Below are 17,657 nucleotides of genomic sequence, written 5' to 3' on the forward strand. Positions count from 1 at the left end.
AACTCTCTGTTCTTGTTGCTGTTAGTTGCCGCTGGGTCGAAGACTCCATGCATGCGCAGTAAAACTGCTCCATCGGGTTTTCAAGGTGGTGATCTTTCTAAAGTAAATCAGCAGGCCTGTCTTCTGCGGAACCTCTGGATGGGTCTGAACAGCCAACTTTTTGGCTAGTAGTTAAAGTGCATCCATTTGTCCAATCAGGAACATCTTTTACTCTCTTCATCTCTTTATTTCTTTCTTCTCACTTTTCAGGCTTAAGTTCCTGGTTAGTCATTATAATGACTCCCTAAGAAAACCACACCCTCTTTAAAGCCAACCATCTGGCTTGGCTGTATCTCCACTCATGAGCACTGATGAACACACATATGTGTTGATTTTACTTTAAATTCCGTGGGACCTTTCCTGTTGTCCAGCTGTCACACTGTATTTTCTGATTACATTCATTTCTCTTGCTCCAAGGTGACTAATTCACTCTTCCTTAAACTGTCCAACACCTCCACAATCATCCTCACTCTCAGTGGATGAGTTGTTTACTATTTTATCTAGGAGAGAAACAACCAACCAGCAGAGAACTTCCACCACATCTCGTACTTAGTAGCATCTGTGCCACACACTTGCATTTTCCCCTGTTGTATCATAAAGACTCCAATCTAAGCATTCTTAGCCACTAATTGGTGGGGATAGATCCCGTGCTCTCCTGTCTGTTGAAGGACACTACTTCTGCAATATTCCCACTTTCTCTCCTGTATCATCAATTTCTTTCTTCACTGTATAATTCCATTAGCACACAAACATGATGTAATTTCTCCTATCTTAAAACAACAAAAACCTCTGCCACCCATCTTCTGCCAGCTGTTTCTCTTTAAAGAAAAGCTACTTTTAAAAAATTATCAAAACTTGTTATCCACAATACCTCCCCTCTTACTCTCTCTTGAACCCATTCCATGATACGGATAGTAAGTCGTCAGCTGCACTTGGCAGCAGATCCCTCTTTGCCCTTTTGCAACACTTTTCCTACTTGGCTTCTAGAATGTCCTTCTCAGTTCTCCACCCACTTCACTGCTAGCCAACTGATCCCTGTTTATCTCTTACTGGTCCCTGTTTGTCTCATTTAAACTTTGAGAAGCATAAGACCTCACAGTGGGCTCTATCTCTGCTCATTTCTAGTTGTTAAATGCTGTCGAGTGAGTTCCAACTCATAGCAACCCTATATAGGGTTTCTGAGGAGTTGCTGATGAGTCTAAGATGCTGACCTTGAGGTGAGCAGTCCAGTGCTTATCCTACAGTGCTACACCAGGACCTCAAGCTGATCTCTAAGTGATCTTATCTTGTCTCTAACATGTCGATTATATCTTACTCTCATTCTTCAGTTTGGACCAGTCTCCTGGTTTCAGATTCATATATTCAACTTCCTACGTAACATCTCAACTGGACATCTAATAGGAATCTCAAAGTTACCATACCTACAAGTGCACTCCTAATCTCCTCTGAAAAGCCTGTTCCTCCTGCAGTATTCCCCATCTCAGGCAATCTTGAGTCATCCTTGACTCTTCTCTTTCTCTTACAGCACACTTCCAATCCATCAGCAGATCCCACTGATTCCACTTTCAAAATGGAACCGGAACCTGCCACTTCTCACCACTTCAGCCTCCACAACTCTGTTCCAAGGCCACCCTCACCTCTTGTCCAGATGATTACAATAGTTTTCTAACTGGACTCCCTGCTTCTACCCTCTCCACCATTCTCAACCCAGTAGACATTTAAACAAAGTCAGATCCAAAGCTTTCCACTGCACTAGGAATAAAAGTACGTCGTCACAATGACCCACAAAGACCTACGTGATCTGAACCCCATTCCCTGTCTGACCTCATGTCTTCACCCAGCTTCAGTTGTGATGTTTCTCAGATGCTCCATATACAATCTCTGCCTCAGGGCCTTTGTATCTGCTGGTTGTCTCCATGAACAACTGCCTCTTTTACCACAAGACCAGAAGAACTGGATAGCAGCACTGTGGGTCAATGCACTGGACTGCAAGTCAGTGGTTCGAGCACACCAGCTGCTCCTCGGAAACCGTATTCAGGGTCACTATGAGTCAGAACTGACTTGATGGCACTTAATAACAACCATTAATGAACATTTTGATGATGGTTTCCATAGAAGTATCCTGATCAAAAGGGGGGAAATGCAGAACAGAATTTAAAATTCTCATAAACACTAGATTTCCTAGACGGTGGCTGAACCCCTGAAACTACTGCTGTGAGATCATCTTTAAGCCTTAAACCAAAATACCCCCCAAAGTCTTAAAACCAAACAGTAGTTCAGCTTAACTTGTAAAAAAATGTCTACCTTTTTCTATTATACTCTTTTAAGAACTATTTGCACTGGATCAAATTAACAACAGCAACCTGAAAGATAAGATAAGAACCTTAGGGGACAGTGAGCCTATGCTATAACAGAGGAGGAACAACTCAGCCAAGGAGAGTGAGAATTGTTACACACTTGAAGAATGTAATCAATGCCACTGAATTGATATGTAGAAACCGTTGAAATGGTGCAGGTTTTGCTGTAGATAGTCTCAACAACAACCACCAAATACAATTGAAAGGACAAAAATCCCCATGGAACACAGTTCTATTCTATATACATGGGTTATATATTCTATATACATGATTTGGAATTGACTTGAACACAGTTCTATTTATTCTATATACATGATTTGGAATTGACTTGAACACAGTTCTATTCTATATACATGATTTGGAATTGACTTGACAACATCTAACAACACTACTAATATATTGTAAACTGTACACATTGGTATCCTAAAAACTCTTAACTTCTCCATGTAATGAACAGAATTATCTTTGTTTCCCACTCCAAGGTCTTGTCTTATCCATTTCCTTCTAAACAAGGAGGGGGTGAGAGCTGACATCTTGAAGAGGTATATGATACTTTTATTTAGCACTGTCATTGGTTCTTCCTATAAGGAGCCCTGATAGTGTAGTGGATTATGAGCAGGACTGCTAACCACAAGGTCAGTAGTTCCAGTCTTCCAGGTACTCCATGCGAGAAAGATGAGGCTTTCTGCTCCCATAAATATTTACAGGGTTGCTATGAGTCAATACCGACAAGTCCACAGCACTTAACAACAACAATTGTTCTTCCTATAGGCTTTTGTGAAGCTCATAACCAAGCAAATTTGAGATGGGCTCTCATAGAAACAGAAATGCAAGCTAGGTCCCTTAGTTTATATAACAAAATATCCAGACAGTTCCATGACTATAGGGTCTATAATGAATATGGCCCTCACCAAAGCACAGCTGTTAATATTGATATTTGAAGGAGGAAAAAGGCATTTTCTCTAATTCCCCCTTTTGTTTCAGGTTGCATAACAAAAACTACAAACACTTCAGTTAAATTACTTTAGCTCTTCACAGAAATGCCTTAATCATGATTCAAAATGATGGCATCAGCACTTACTGAGACTTGACAAGAGACGAGAAATGTTCCTCTGTCCCCTATAAAACTACTCATTATGTTAACCGATGTGTTTTTTACAATATTGTGACAAATTCACTGAGTTATATTGCCAAGGGGAAAAACCTATCTCCTGACTAAAGACAGGAGACAATGTGAGCTTCATAGCCCAGTTTAGGGTTTATTTTCCCTCCCTTCACCTCTAGAAAACTTCAAGTTAAATTAACTCTCAATTGCAATAAGGACAATAACTTCATTCTTGATTTTAGGAAGTATAAGCTCTCCTTTTTCTAAGGCCTAACCATGCAAACTATTGATTGGTGTGGTGCTGTAAGGATCAGCACTGGACTGCGAAACACAAGGTTGGCAGTTCAAATCCAACAGTTGCTCCTCAGAAACCCTATACAGGGTCGCTACGAGTCGGAACTGATTCAATAGCATTTAACAATCATGCTCAATTTTACTTTATCCACAACATTCCCTGTGCCAAGCACGGAGTCTGAAACATGAAAGGTTCTCAGTGTTTCACAATTATCATGTTATTAAAATAGCACTGCAGGATAAATAGTATGTTATTAAAAGAAACTCTTAGGAAACCCTAAGAGCTATTAGTTGGAACCGACTCGATGCACTTAACAAAAACAAAAATACTTATTCAGCACTTAGGGTGTATGTCTTGTCTGAGTTCAAAAATTCTCCAGAGCGATCCATGGAAAGCTGGGAATGAGGCTGAACAGGATATAAATTACCACTAAAACCTCCTGAGAGATTCCAGATTCTCCCTGTCTATCACTATGCCACTCCTTAAAGGCAGCCTCCATGATCGATGCTTCTCTAGACCATCTGATCCAGGATTAGCCGTATTCACAACAACCAAACCAAACCCACATCCATCGAGCTGACGTACAGTGACCCTACATAGGGCTTCCAAGACTGTAAATCTTTAAGGGAGCAGACAGCCTCATCTATCTCCTTCAGAGTGGCTGGTGGGTTTGAACTGCTGACTTTTGTGGTTAGCAGTCCAACGCCTAACATACACAAAGACCCAGTAAACCTGGACAACAACACCATGAGTTGAAATCAAGATGGATTGACTTAACAATACCCAACAATGACAAAAACACAAAGAATGGATTACAACAGGTAGCAATTGAGGTAAAACAGCAAAGGGAGAAGCAGTTAGCTGGACTGGCTTATTTCTTCTTGTCTGTCCTACATAAACTTTCTAGAGGCCAAGACCTGGGCAGTCAGACTTCACAGTCCTTTGTGATCCAAGCTCAGGAATTTGTACCAGTTGGCTCAAATTTATTCAAGATGGAATTAGGTAAGAAGACCTAGAACAGGGTCCCTGAGATGTGACAGGCTGATGGGAAGAGAGACCGCCTGAGAGGACAGACTGATTACATACCAGGGTCACTATGCACTGAGCAAGGCCCCGTTTCTTTCAAGAACTGCAATCTGCTCCTTTGGCCGCCTCCCATCCCCCGCCCCAGAGGTAGTTGCTCAGACACCCTGCTCTCCCAGGACAGCAGGGGGCGCCTCAGGCTTCAGCCCCTCCCCCTGAGGCCTACAGCTACATTTCTAAAGTCCTGTCCCTCAGTGTCTGGCAGGGGCTGAGAGAAAGGGTGGGTGAAGACTGAAGGGGAGACGGGTGAAGTAGAGGAATCCATCTAGTCCTGCCCTCCACTTCCTGCTGGTCCTCAGTCAGCTCCTCCCTGGCAACCTGAGTTCAAGGAGGACACACTGATCCTGAGGACAGAGACATGGACCTTGTTGGGTACACCTTCCTACTGATCCTTCTATTGAGAATCTCAGGTTAGGAAAATCCCAGTTGGGCCCAAGGGATTCCAATTCAAGAAAGGCTGCACAGGGAATGGGGTAGCCCCTCTCCTTCCCTGCCACTTACCCCACAAGGAACAAGAATCTATGATGGATAGTTCCCACAATCCCCTTTCTCTCTCCCTAGGTGCAGATGAGGAGGAACCAGAGGATCTCTTAAAGACAAGTACAGTGCCCTTAACTGGGTGGACTATGTCCAGGAGGCGAGAGAACAACAGTTGGAATAAGCAGGGAAGGGTGGGGCCAGGGTGCCAGGGCTCAGGTGGGTCCTACCAGGCCTTCTTCTCTTTGTCCACAGTCTGTGGTCGACCAGCAGTCTTAACAAGCATCGTCTCAGGCTGGGACGCCAACGTGGGGCAGTGGCCCTGGCAGGTCAGCATCCGCCAGGACTTGGCTCATGTGTGTGCAGGCACCCTCATTTCACAGCAGTGGGTGCTGACGGTGGCGAGCTGCTTCAAGTGAGTGCTGGTTTCGCTGGGGAGAGACCCACCAGGGGGCCTGGGTGACTGGAGCGCCTAGGTTGAGGGGCTTAATTGTACCACCTAATAGAGTGTGCCCTAACTTAGAAGTAGATGCAAGTCTTTCCAGCCCTAGCTCTTAGTTCCATTCAACTACTCTCAAACTTAAAGCTTCATCACACTGACAATCATCACAACTGGAGTGACAGGAGGGAAAATGCTTTCCCCTCCCCTAAGCCTCTACCCTAGGAAATGTTCCCCAGGGAGGGCCCCTCCTTCTCCAGCATGTCCCTATCATGACTCATGACACATCCTCTGGTTGTTAGATCCTGAGCCCTTTTGACCATCCCCAGGTGATCTCATCCATCCCATGGTTTACTACATCATCTATTTGTTGATAACAGCTACATTTATGTCTCTAGCCCCAAACACTAATCCTGACATATTTTCACATCTCACTGACATCACCAAGATAATATAGTCAAAACAGAACTACTTCTTTGCCACCACCATTCTCTAGGATACCCCAAACTACATTTCTCTCTCCTCTTCCTTCCCCCAACCCATTCAACACTACAGCCAGTTGCTAACGCCAGAAATAAGATGCCTCCCTTCACATCCAATCCACACACCAGTCCTCTCAGTTCTACATCTAAAATATATACGGATTCTAGCCTGGTTGCTCTGGACCACTGCAACAGCACATCAGATTTTGCTCCTGTCCATCTGCCACACATCAGTGATGTTTTTTTGTTTTTGTTTTTAAAAAGATGAAATCATGTTACACCCTACTTCAAATCCTTCACCGGCTGTCCATATACCTAGAATAAAACCCAAATGCTTCATTGCAGCTTTCAAGCCATGAATTAGGAGGCAACTGTTTACTTTTCCAACCTCAGTCAATTTAGCTCCAGCTCTTCTTTCTGTTTTTACAAACTGCCAAGCTCTTTCTCACCCTCAGGACCTTTGCATATACTATTTCCTGTGTCTGGCATGATTTTTAATGCTTTCTGTTATAATTTTTTGTATGGCTGACTCCCACTTTTTTGTGAGACCATCCTCAACCCCCAATCCAAAGACTCTTTCCTCTTCCTTTATTCGGTCTTTAAAATCCTGGTTTTTTGCTTCCTAACACTTCTCACCATTTTAAACGTTGTACTTGTTTGTTTGTTTGTTACAGATCTCTCTTCCATTACATATATATAACCATAAGAATGTTCCTACGACAGAATGAATGTAAAATTAATGTTCTCCCATGTAAACTATCACATAATTCACAATAAAACACTTAAGAAAAAAAAAAAGAATGCCAGTTCCTGACTATCATTTTCTCACTTGTATTTCAGGACAGGTCCAATAATAGCTGAGGGAATTAATGAATGGTTATGAAGAGGCAGAGGGCATCACTAATCTCCAGAACAATGACCTCTGTTGTGACATTCCATGGCAGTCTCACAAAAACCTTTTTTGCTTCCTTCCTCTCAGGTCCCAAGACATCAGAAAATACCAAGTATTGGTGGGATCGCTTCACGTCTTTGGTCTCTTAGACCCCAAAATGATTATACCTGTGTCCAGGATTATCCCCCATTCTGACATTCAGGGAAATACATCTAATGCTATCGCTGTGGTAGAGCTGGCCTACCCTGTTTCTGTTAGCCCTGTCATCCTGCCCATCTGCCTCCCCTCATCTGCAGAGCAGCTGAAGAACATAACCTCCTGCTGGGTGACTGGATGGAGCTATTCTGACACACACAAATGTGAGGATAAGTAAATTTCGGATAAGCACTGGACTGTGAACCATAACAGTGGCAGTTCAAACCCACCAACTTCTCCTTGGAAACCTTGCACAGGGTCGCTATGAATTGGAATCGACTCACTGGCACTTTACAACAATATTACCTCAATTAAAGGCACTCTGGTAGCGTACTGGATTAGGAGCTGGGCTGCTAACTGCAAGGCCAGCAATTCAAATCTACCAGTTGCTCCTTAGGAGGAAGATGATGCTTTCTGCTCCCAAAAAGATTTATAGCCTCACAAACCCTATATGTGGTCGCTATGAGTTGGAACCGACTCAGTAGCGGACCACCACCACCACCACAATTGCCTCAACTGACATCGTCCCCCTGCTCTCTATCCCATATCTAGCACCAGCTATACAAGGCACTCTCCAGGCAGTTACTCTACAGGTCACAGGGACTTCAATGTCCTTGACCTTGTATCTTTTTTCTTTGCATCCTTCATATCTCTTCTGATGTAATCTCTTTGCTTATTAATTCCCACTTTTGCTCTTGTTTAGCAGCTGTTGTTGTTGTTGCTATGTGCCGTGGAGTCAGTTCTGACTCATAGCAACCCTGTACAGCGTTTCTGAGGATGTAAATCTTTACGGGAGCAGAAAGCGTCATCTTTCTCCCACGAACAACTGGTAGTTTCGAATTGCTGACTCTGAGGTTCGCAGCCCGATTCCGAACCACTATGCTACCAGAGCTCCTTGGTTTGGCAGTAGTAGTTGTTAAGAGTTAGGTGGCAACAAGTTGATTCTAACTCATGGCAAACCCCATTTGTCCTGAGTACAAGTGCTCCATTGGGCTTTCAAGACTGTAACCTTTCACATGTAAATCACCAGACCTGCCTTCTGAGGTACCTGAGTGGGTTCAAACTGCCAAGCTCTTGGCTAGGAATTCAGAAATCATGTGTTTATGCAACCCACTCAAAATGCAAACCAACTGCCACTCTGTTGATTCCAACTCACAGGAACCATAAAGGGCAGAACTGCCCCATAGGGTTTCTAAGGCTGTAATCTTTACAGAAGCAGACTGCCACATCTTTTTCCCACAGAACAGCTGGTGGGTTTTAGCTACCAACCTTTTGGTTAGTAGCTGAGCACTTTAACCATTGTACCACCAGAACTCCTTTTATGCAGCCCAAGGACTCCTATGTGCTAAGCATAGATTGCAAGTTCTGTTTTGTCTGAGGAGTAATGTAGCTAGCTCCCTCACCGCACCTGGGTGGAACGCGTGTAGGTAGATGAGTAGAGGAAGCAGTCAAAGAGACAAGTTCAGCAGAGTGAGGCTGCAGATCACGTCTCCAAGTCAGACTGAGAGTATTGCTTTATTTCAGTGTCGATAGCCTCACTTCCTTGAAGAATACTGTTGTTGTTATGTGCCTTGGAGTCAGTTCCGACTCATAGCGACATTGTTGAGTTGTGAAGTACCGTCGAGTCAGTTCTGACCCAAAGCAACCCTGTATAGGGTTTCCAAGGCGCAGCTGGTGAGCTTGAACAGCTGACCTTGCAGTTTAAAAGGCTTTGTAGTCTGGTGCATTAACCCACACTGCCACACCAGGACTCCATAGCGACATTAGGCCTGCCTTTTATTTCTATATACAAATATAATTATTCCAAAGTCAAACTATTTAGGGTCAGAGAAAATGAGGAAGACCCCCAACGAGATGGATTGCCTAGGTGGCAGCATTGATGGACACAGTGTGGCAGCGGTAGTGAGGATGGCCCAGGATCGGACATTGTTTTGTTCTGCTGTGCATGGGTCGCTATGAGTCGGTTCTGACTTGATGGCATCTGACAACAACAATCTACTGCTTTGGATTTCCTGAACAAAAAGTGTTTTTTAGCTGTACATTGTCCCAGCTAAGTGAGAGTGACCCCCTCCCCCCTCAGCCTTGTTCAGAGCCAGGGAGCTCAGTTTGTAGGCTATTTCCCTGATCAAAATTCAGGATGTTGTCTACTGTAAAGGCAGAGTATTTGAAACCAGGGCTATCCTTGAAAATATGAATATAACCATAGGTGAAAGTAATTTCCTAACTCTTTAAGATAATTTGTACCCGTTCTGATATTACAGATGTCAACTCTTATAAGATGAAGGAGGTGAAAGTGTCTCTCATTGATCTCCAGACATGCAACGACTACTATCAGAAAGAAAGCTTGTCGCATGCAGTGAAGCCCACCATCAGTGAAGACATGATCTGCTCCAAGCTCCCAGTGGGCCAAACAGATCAGTGTATTGTAAGAAACCACCCATTCTCTTCCCCAGAGTGCTTTCTCCTTGTCTCATATCCTTGGAATCTCTGGGTGTGCTCAGAGCTGTCTGGACAGTCTCTAACTCCACAGGCCTGGGTCAAACACCTAGTGGCTCTCACTTCCTTTCCTTTCCCCAACTCTTTCTTCTCCTCAGGGCAACAGAGGAGACCCTCTGATGTGCGAAGTCAAGGATTTCTGGGTCCTGGCAGGAGTACTGAGCTGGGGTTCCAATTGCATGCGAACCAATGAGCCTGAAGTATACAAAAACATCAGTTTCTACAAATCTTGGATTGAGAAGTCAACCATCTCGCTCACTGAGTTCTCTGCATCCAGTCTAGACCTCTCTGGACCCCTTCCTTTTATGCTTCTATCTCTGATATTCCGGGGGCCACCCTAAGTATCACTGAGGTCAGTGTGGCCAGAGTCAAGGGACAATTGAGAATAAGAAAGAAAGGAGAAATACTTTCTACTAAAGAGAGATTTTGAAAATTCAGTTAGATAGCTGTTGTTCTGCTACCTCTAGGCCTGGCCCCCATAATAAGTATTACCCTTTCACCACCCAGGGTCAACCTGGAATCCAAGATCCTCCACCCTCAAGTGTGAATAAAATTTTGGTTGGTTCTAGCCACTAGTTCTCATATTCTTTGATGATGTTGTTTTTGAGGGAACTGAAAGCAGAGGCTGAGAATATATAGAAGGGACAGAATTTCAGTGATCGAAGAAATCTTTTTGAAATAATTTGGCTCAACCAATCCCCATATTTGAAGAAGCTGGGTTTTCAGAGAAGTTCACTAGTTTACCCTTGGTTGAAACTCAAGTGGGACTAGACTGGTTCTACAGAAAAAGTAAGAAGCCAACATCTCAAAAGAAGCAAGCCAGTCCACAGCAATTGAGCGTGCTGTGTTAGCTATTGAAATGTTCAAGCATTATACCAAAATTTAGCAGCTGAAAACAACAAACATTTATTTTCTCTCAGTTTCTTTAACCCAAGACATCTGGGAGTGACTTAGCAGGGATTCCTAACTCAGAGTCTTTTACGAGGGGTTACTATTAGTATTTAAGGAGCTCTGGTAGCGTAGTGATTACGAATTGGTTTGAGAACCGCAAGGTCAGCAGTATGAAACTACCCGCTCGCTGTTCCACGGGAGAAAGATGAGGCTTTCTGTTCCCGTAAAGATTTACAGCTTTGGAAACCCTATACAGGGTCGCTATGAGTTGGAACCGACTCCACGGCACATAACCACCACCACCATTAGTGTTTAGCTACAGCTGCAGTCATTTCAGGGCTCAACTGTGGAAGGACCCATTCCCAAGCTAACTGGTGTGTCCATTGGTAGGCCTCAGACACTCCAGCTCTAAGCTTACTCACATGGGCCTCATGACAGAGTAGCTAGTCTCCCCCAGAGCAAGTGATTCCACACTCAGCAAGAGAGAGCACCCAAGAGGGAAGCCAGTCTTTAAAAAGTGAAGTCTGTGAGAGGTGGAACCCAATGGAACTGCCTTGTTTTCCTTTTTGGGTCTCAAAAGCTTCCCACCTTTGATAGGTAGCCAGTCGGAACTATTTTTCTATCACTCTTTATTAGTGGACCACATTTGAGTTTGCTGACATGTCTCTACCTTTCACAGGTTTTATAGTACAACCTTATCTCAAAACTGACACATCTCCTCAGTACTACTTATACTCTGTGGTGTGGTTTTTTGTTGTTGTTATTGTTGTTGTTTTTGAACATTTGGAGGATTAATTGTTCCTCCCAAGTTTCTTTCTACTGTTTTCATAAGCTTGGAATGTTTTTTAATGGCCCAAATTTATTTTACTTATTGTTATTTATTTACTTTGTCTCTGCTAAGCCTGTTTGTTTTGTCTGCTTTATGATCGTAGTTCATGGCTTTTAGGATTCCAGAGCCTCTGTGCCTGGTCATCCCTGTCACTGCATAGATGGTGACTCTGTTCTTTATATGTGAGTCAACAAATCCAGCCTACACCCAAGGGGAGGGGATTATGCAAGTCTGTGAGGTAAAGCTCACTACGGGGGGTCACATGAGAGTCTGCATTCCACAAGTGGAGTAAAGGGGAGGCTCTGGATTGAAGGGCATGGAGGCAAAGGCTGAAAGTGTTCAGTAGTCAAGGGCTAAACTAAGTTATAACGAGGGACCATTTACAATGTGTAGAAGGAGTCTTCGGAGTCTCCCATTAACCACATCCACTCATAGATGTGTTTACAGTTAGGGAATGTGCTTATTAGAGAGATTGCTAACCCGCAACATCCCGAGACAACAAGCAAGAGCACTCTAAGAACATGTGTTCTATGAGGACTGTATGGCTGCCTTATGGTCTTTTCCTGTGTTCTGAAAAGAGTAGTTAAGATCTGATAATGGACAGGGCTGAGTTAATTTGTGGCTTACATAAACCGCTCATGAAAATAATTACAAGATGCTTTGTATGGCTTGACGAGTAACAGTAAAAATAATGAACAGCACCAAAATGAACATTCCTTCCCTAAATTTCAATAAATGCCAATAAAGTCATTGTTTGAAAATGGAAATGTTCACTTATGACAGCATAAGTAAATAACTATGTAAAATAAATCTGGGCCACTAAAAAGCTTTCTATACATATAATGAAAGTAGCAAAAAATCTGGGAAAGAAAAAATAAAAAATCCCTTAAATGTAAAAATAATAGTATAAGCACAATTCAAAGAATGGTGCAAATTCAAACTCAAAGGTCCGAAAAGAATTAACTATTCATTAAATAAACTCATGTGTAGATTTCTTTAGATGATGAAAATATAGAACTGCAAGCAAGGCACCACTGACACTCTGGAAGATACTTCAGCAAAAGAGAAGACAGCTTAAATAAAGTATGTGCCATCTAAATAAGTAGAAAAGATAAAAGAATGACAGAGAAGATGATGAATCTAGATACTAGAGCCAAGAAACCCAATGAGAAGAAAAACTGGTTTTGGAAAAACGATCAAACACTTGGCAACATTATGCTAAGTGCAATAAATCAATCATAAATGGACAAATATTAATAGAGCTCATTTATATAAAAATGACAAGAAAAGGCAAAAATGTATAGAAAACAAAGTTTCTTAGTGATTATCAAGAGGAGGGGGAGAAAGGGAGGTAAAAGTGATGGAAACATTGCATTGAATAAGGATAGGGTTGCAAAATCAATTACTGCAATTGCTGTCAAAATTGCACTGACAAAAGTCATGTGATATATTTATAACAATAATTTTACAAAGAGTAGCTGCTGAGCCTGCTCAGTTACAACTGAAAACCTCATGGGATTCAGTTTCTTAGTTTGGAGGTTTCAGGTCATAATTTCATGGGACGTTCTAGTTAATTGTCCTAATAACATGCTCAGTTCTGTTCTACCTCCTAGTTTGATGTGTAGTCCCTGGGGTTTTAAAAGTCTGCAAGCAGTCATCCAAGGCACAAGTGGTCTCTACGCATTGGGAGCAAGAGAGGAAAAGCAGAGTCAGACATAGGAGGAAGATACAGAATGAGTGACTAGTTGCCTCCATGAACAACTGCTTCTTTTGCCATGATATCAAGAGAAATGGATAGTGCCCAGCTACCACTACTAAACATTTTGATCAAGATTCCACAGGAGAATCCTAATCAAATGGGGAAAATGCAGAACAGAATTTCAAATTGTCATGGTTCCCGACTTCCTGAAGCAATAAAGGTTGGATGAGCTCCTGAAATGATTGCCTTGAGATAATCTTTAAACCTTAAACCAAAAATATCCCCTGAAGTTGTCTTTTTTTTCCCCACTGAAATCATAAAACTTTTTATTTCCTCATTTCATGAAATATACGATGATTCCTATCATTAGAGCTATTGTAGTAAATGAATCAGGAAGAAATTATGTCAAAATTCTTCTGTTAATATCAGGTTGACATAGTATTTTCAAAATTGTCAATGGTAGATAACAGAATTCTGGAATTAATGACCTGGCTTACATTTCAGGCTTACAATTTGGTAAGTACTTGGTGGGTTTTTTTTACGTTTTTATTGTGAAGTGAGTGATAGTTTACATGGGAGAACATCGGCTTTACACCATCGTTTCATTGCAATGATTACAATCTCCTCCGTGTATCAGCACTGAAGTTGTCTTTTTAAAACCAAAGGTTAGTTCAGTTTAACTAGTGAAAAAAAAAAAAGTATTATGCCTGCCTTGAGAAATATGTGTATAGAATCCAATTAATAACACAACTGGAAAGATTAGATAGCAATCTTAGGGGCAATGAGTTTATGTTAATGGAAAAGGAACAACTCAGAGAGGGTGTGTGAGCATGGCTACACAACTTGAAGAGTATAATTAATGTCACTAGTGGTACAAACAAAGCTGTTGAACTGGTATATGTTTTGCTGTGCATAGTATCAACAACAACAAAATAAAATTATATTAAAAAACAAAACAGTTAGAAAGTACCTTATACATTATCTGACTCAACTCCCAGCTCAAATCATGTTTCATTTTTTAGGTGTCCCAATAGATGACTCCTGGTGTGGCACTGTAGGATCAGCATTGGACTGTGAACCACAAGGTCAGCAGCCTATACCCATTAGCTGGTCGTAAGAAATCCTACATAGGGTCACTATGAGTCGGAACTGACTCAATGACACTTAACAATAACAACAACAACAACAGATGATCCAAGGTCACTATGAGTCAGAACCGATTCAATGGCACTTAACAACAATAGATATGATCCTTACACTCCTTAATACACCAGTACTAGAAAACTGGTTGGGATGGACGGGGAGAGAGGGGAATTATTTTCCTACACAGCACCACCCCTTGTCCTCCAGAATCTTATAAAAACTTAAACTTAATAAATAATATACTCATAATGGATGAAATGAAATGAGATGAGTTACCTGTAGAATGAACCCAAAAGATTTCAGTAAATTAAAGTTGGTATTTTAGATATAATCTCAAGACAACATACCAGGAAAGAGAAAATCCCCAAGAGAGTGTAAATCTAATCAACAGTATTATGCCCTGATTGAAGAAAAAAGTGTTAAGAAGGGGGGTGGTTGGCATGGAATCTAAAAGGAAGAAGTCAGATAACTGCATGTGTTCACCAGACTCTAGGCTGATAAGAGAGAGACAGAAAATCCCTGAGTCTGATGAATACAAACTTTGCATTTACTTTGCAAAACCACTCTGCTATAAAGAAGTGCTCTTTCAGCTCAATTTTTGTGAAGAAGATAATATTTCATCTCACGGAGTGAAATGCCCATGGTTCTGAACTCAAACCCTACAAACTGCCTGCTTACTAATTTGGGTTTTCTCCTCTTATCCTCCCATTTTTGTTGTTTTGTTAAGTGGCTTTGATAAGTGAAAATTCCATATGATGGAAAAAAATAACAACCTTCATTCCAAATCAACATTCTGATTTACATACAAGCCTGGTAAAACTTAGAAAATGTACTGGGTTAGTCTCTTGAACTTGATCTATTCTAGGTTCTCTGACAACCCCCCAATTCTCAAACGCTATCAAAGCCCTGACCCTGAATCAAGGCAAATGAAGCCAAGCTGCCTAATTCGCTCCAACCATAGTAGAAACGTATTTACTTTACAGCCCCTGTGTATTAGCTCCTGTACTGGACATTTTTACTACTATCTCATTTGGTCCTAACAACTCAAAAAGGTATTATTTATCCTATTTTCACATATAGGGGTGGGGTCGAGTAGGGTGGGTGGGATTGTGGTTCAGAGAGGTTAAGTGACTTGTCCAAGATCACACAGCTAATATTTAATTAAACACCAATTTTAATTCAGGATTGTCTAACTCCAAAGATTTAGCTGCTCCCACGACACCTAATTAGCTCTATTCACTGGTCACTGGTAGAAAGCTCTGTTAAAGTTTCTTCTATATACTGTGTCAAAATGACAGCTGCCCTTTGGTCCTGGTTATTTGTACTTATTATACTCCTAGTCTTTATTTATAGTTAATTGGATGCATACAGCTTACTTCTCCTTCTGAGTACATAGGAGAAGCTGCTGTCTTATTCATCTTCTTGGCCCACTAGCAACATCTAATAAGGTGTCTTGCAAGTAGAACATACCAAATCTTGTTTTGTCTTTTAATAAGAACATGATAGCTATAGAGTACAGAAAGAAAGCTGTCAAAATCATATGGAAAAAAATTCCTTTTTTTATGAGTAGAAGCAAATAAGCATAAAAAGGAAAATACTTTTTTCTCTTCGTGATCAAAGGAAAAAGACCAATCTCAATTACGTGCATCTGGCTAAAGGGCATTTGGACTCAGACAAGTAGGCTAGAAGGAGCTCTGGTAGTGTAGTGGTTACAAATCGGGCTACTAACCTCCAGGTCAGCAGTTCAAAACTACCAGTGGTTCCACGGGAGAAAGATGAGGCATTCTGCTCCCATAAAGATTTACAGCCTCAGAAACCCTATGCAGGGTCACTATGAGTCGGAACTGACTCCACGGTACTTAACAACAACAAGTAGGCTGGAGCACATAGGCCAGAGAAACCTACACACTTGGCCAAAGAGAAGAGGAAAAGACAAAAGTTGTCTCTCTAGAATTGTCCAAAACACCTAAGTGGTTCAAAGGGTTAATATGCTTGGCTGCTAATCAAAAGGCTGAAGTTCAAGTCCACAAAGAGGTGTCTTGGAAGGAAGGCCTGTTGTTCTACTTCAGAAAAATCACTCCTTAAAACCTTAAAGGAGCACTATTCTCGCTGACACACATGGGCCTGCCAGGAGTCAGAACTGACTAAATGGACAGCAACTGGTCATTCAGGAGTTGGCCCTGGAATAGTGGTTGCTAATGCTCTGGACTGCAAGGTTGGTTTGAGGCACAAGGTTGATAGTTCAAGCTCACCAGCCACTCCTTGGAAACCCTATATAGGGTCACTATAGGTCGGAACTGACTCTATGGCACTTAACAACAACAACAACAAGAATACAGACTAATTCCAAGTGTCTTGTCCAACTTAAAGAACTAGGACCAGGGTGGATCTTTACTAGAGGCTACAAGTATCTGATGCAGCACAAGGGCAAAAAAGACAAAAGATAAGGCCTGTTACACATGTGCTAGAGCAATCGTTTTATAAAGGATCTATTCATTTCCCGATATACTGGACTGATCTGATGGATTGAATTAGAAAAGAGACAATGGATTCCATTTGCTCTTCCTGGGAATGCAGATAAAAGCGTGTGACTACTGTTGTTCTTGTTTTGTCTTTTCAGGTGCTCAAGACAACCACAACATCCTCTGAGGGTAAGGAGTGTCACATCAAATGCTTATTCCTGTGATAAGTCAACAGAGAGATGTGAACAGTGCCTTGGTATCTATACTATCATAGTGGTTAAGAATTGGGATGCGAACCTTAAGGTCAGCAGTTTGAAACTGCCAGCTGTTCCATGGGAGAAAGATAAAGCTTTCTGCTCCCGTAAAGATGGACAGCCTCGGAAACCCTATACAGGTTCGCTATGAATCAGAACTGACAACTCCATGGCACATAACCAACCAAACAAACTTGACTTAAAGGCAAATCTCTAGCACAAAACAACCACTGCCACTGAGTCGATTCTGACACACAGAGATACTATAAGACACAGTAGAACCACTCCTCGGATTTCTGAGACTGTGAATTATTACTGGTGCGACAGCCTCATCTTTCTCCTGAGGATCAGATGGTGGGATGAGCCAACAACTTTAAGATTAGCAGCCTAAAGGAACAAACAAGATGGCGGATCAGGTGGAAGTGCAGTAAAGGAGCTCCGCCAACAACAACACAGAATACCCGAACAAGCAGGCTCACGGGATGGTCCCAGAACTCTGAACCACATATAAAGGTATAT

The 17,657-nt window shown here is 42.0% G+C and overlaps 1 protein-coding gene across 1 annotated transcript in view; it reads left to right on the forward strand.

Annotated features, from left to right (window-relative positions):
• The first annotated feature begins 5,237 nt into the window (after positions 1-5,237).
• The window catches only part of LOC102842655 (serine protease 48-like), a 48,459-nt gene continuing 36,039 nt past the window's right edge, over positions 5,238-17,657 (forward strand). Inside the window, 2 exon segments of the mRNA XM_006870884.1 lie at positions 5,238-5,289; positions 5,612-5,771. Coding sequence (XP_006870946.1) covers positions 5,238-5,289; positions 5,612-5,771 — 212 coding nt within the window.

This window comes from Chrysochloris asiatica, unplaced genomic scaffold, assembly GCF_000296735.1.
Source record: "Chrysochloris asiatica unplaced genomic scaffold, ChrAsi1.0 scaffold00155, whole genome shotgun sequence".
Lineage (NCBI taxonomy): Eukaryota > Metazoa > Chordata > Mammalia > Afrosoricida > Chrysochloridae > Chrysochloris > Chrysochloris asiatica.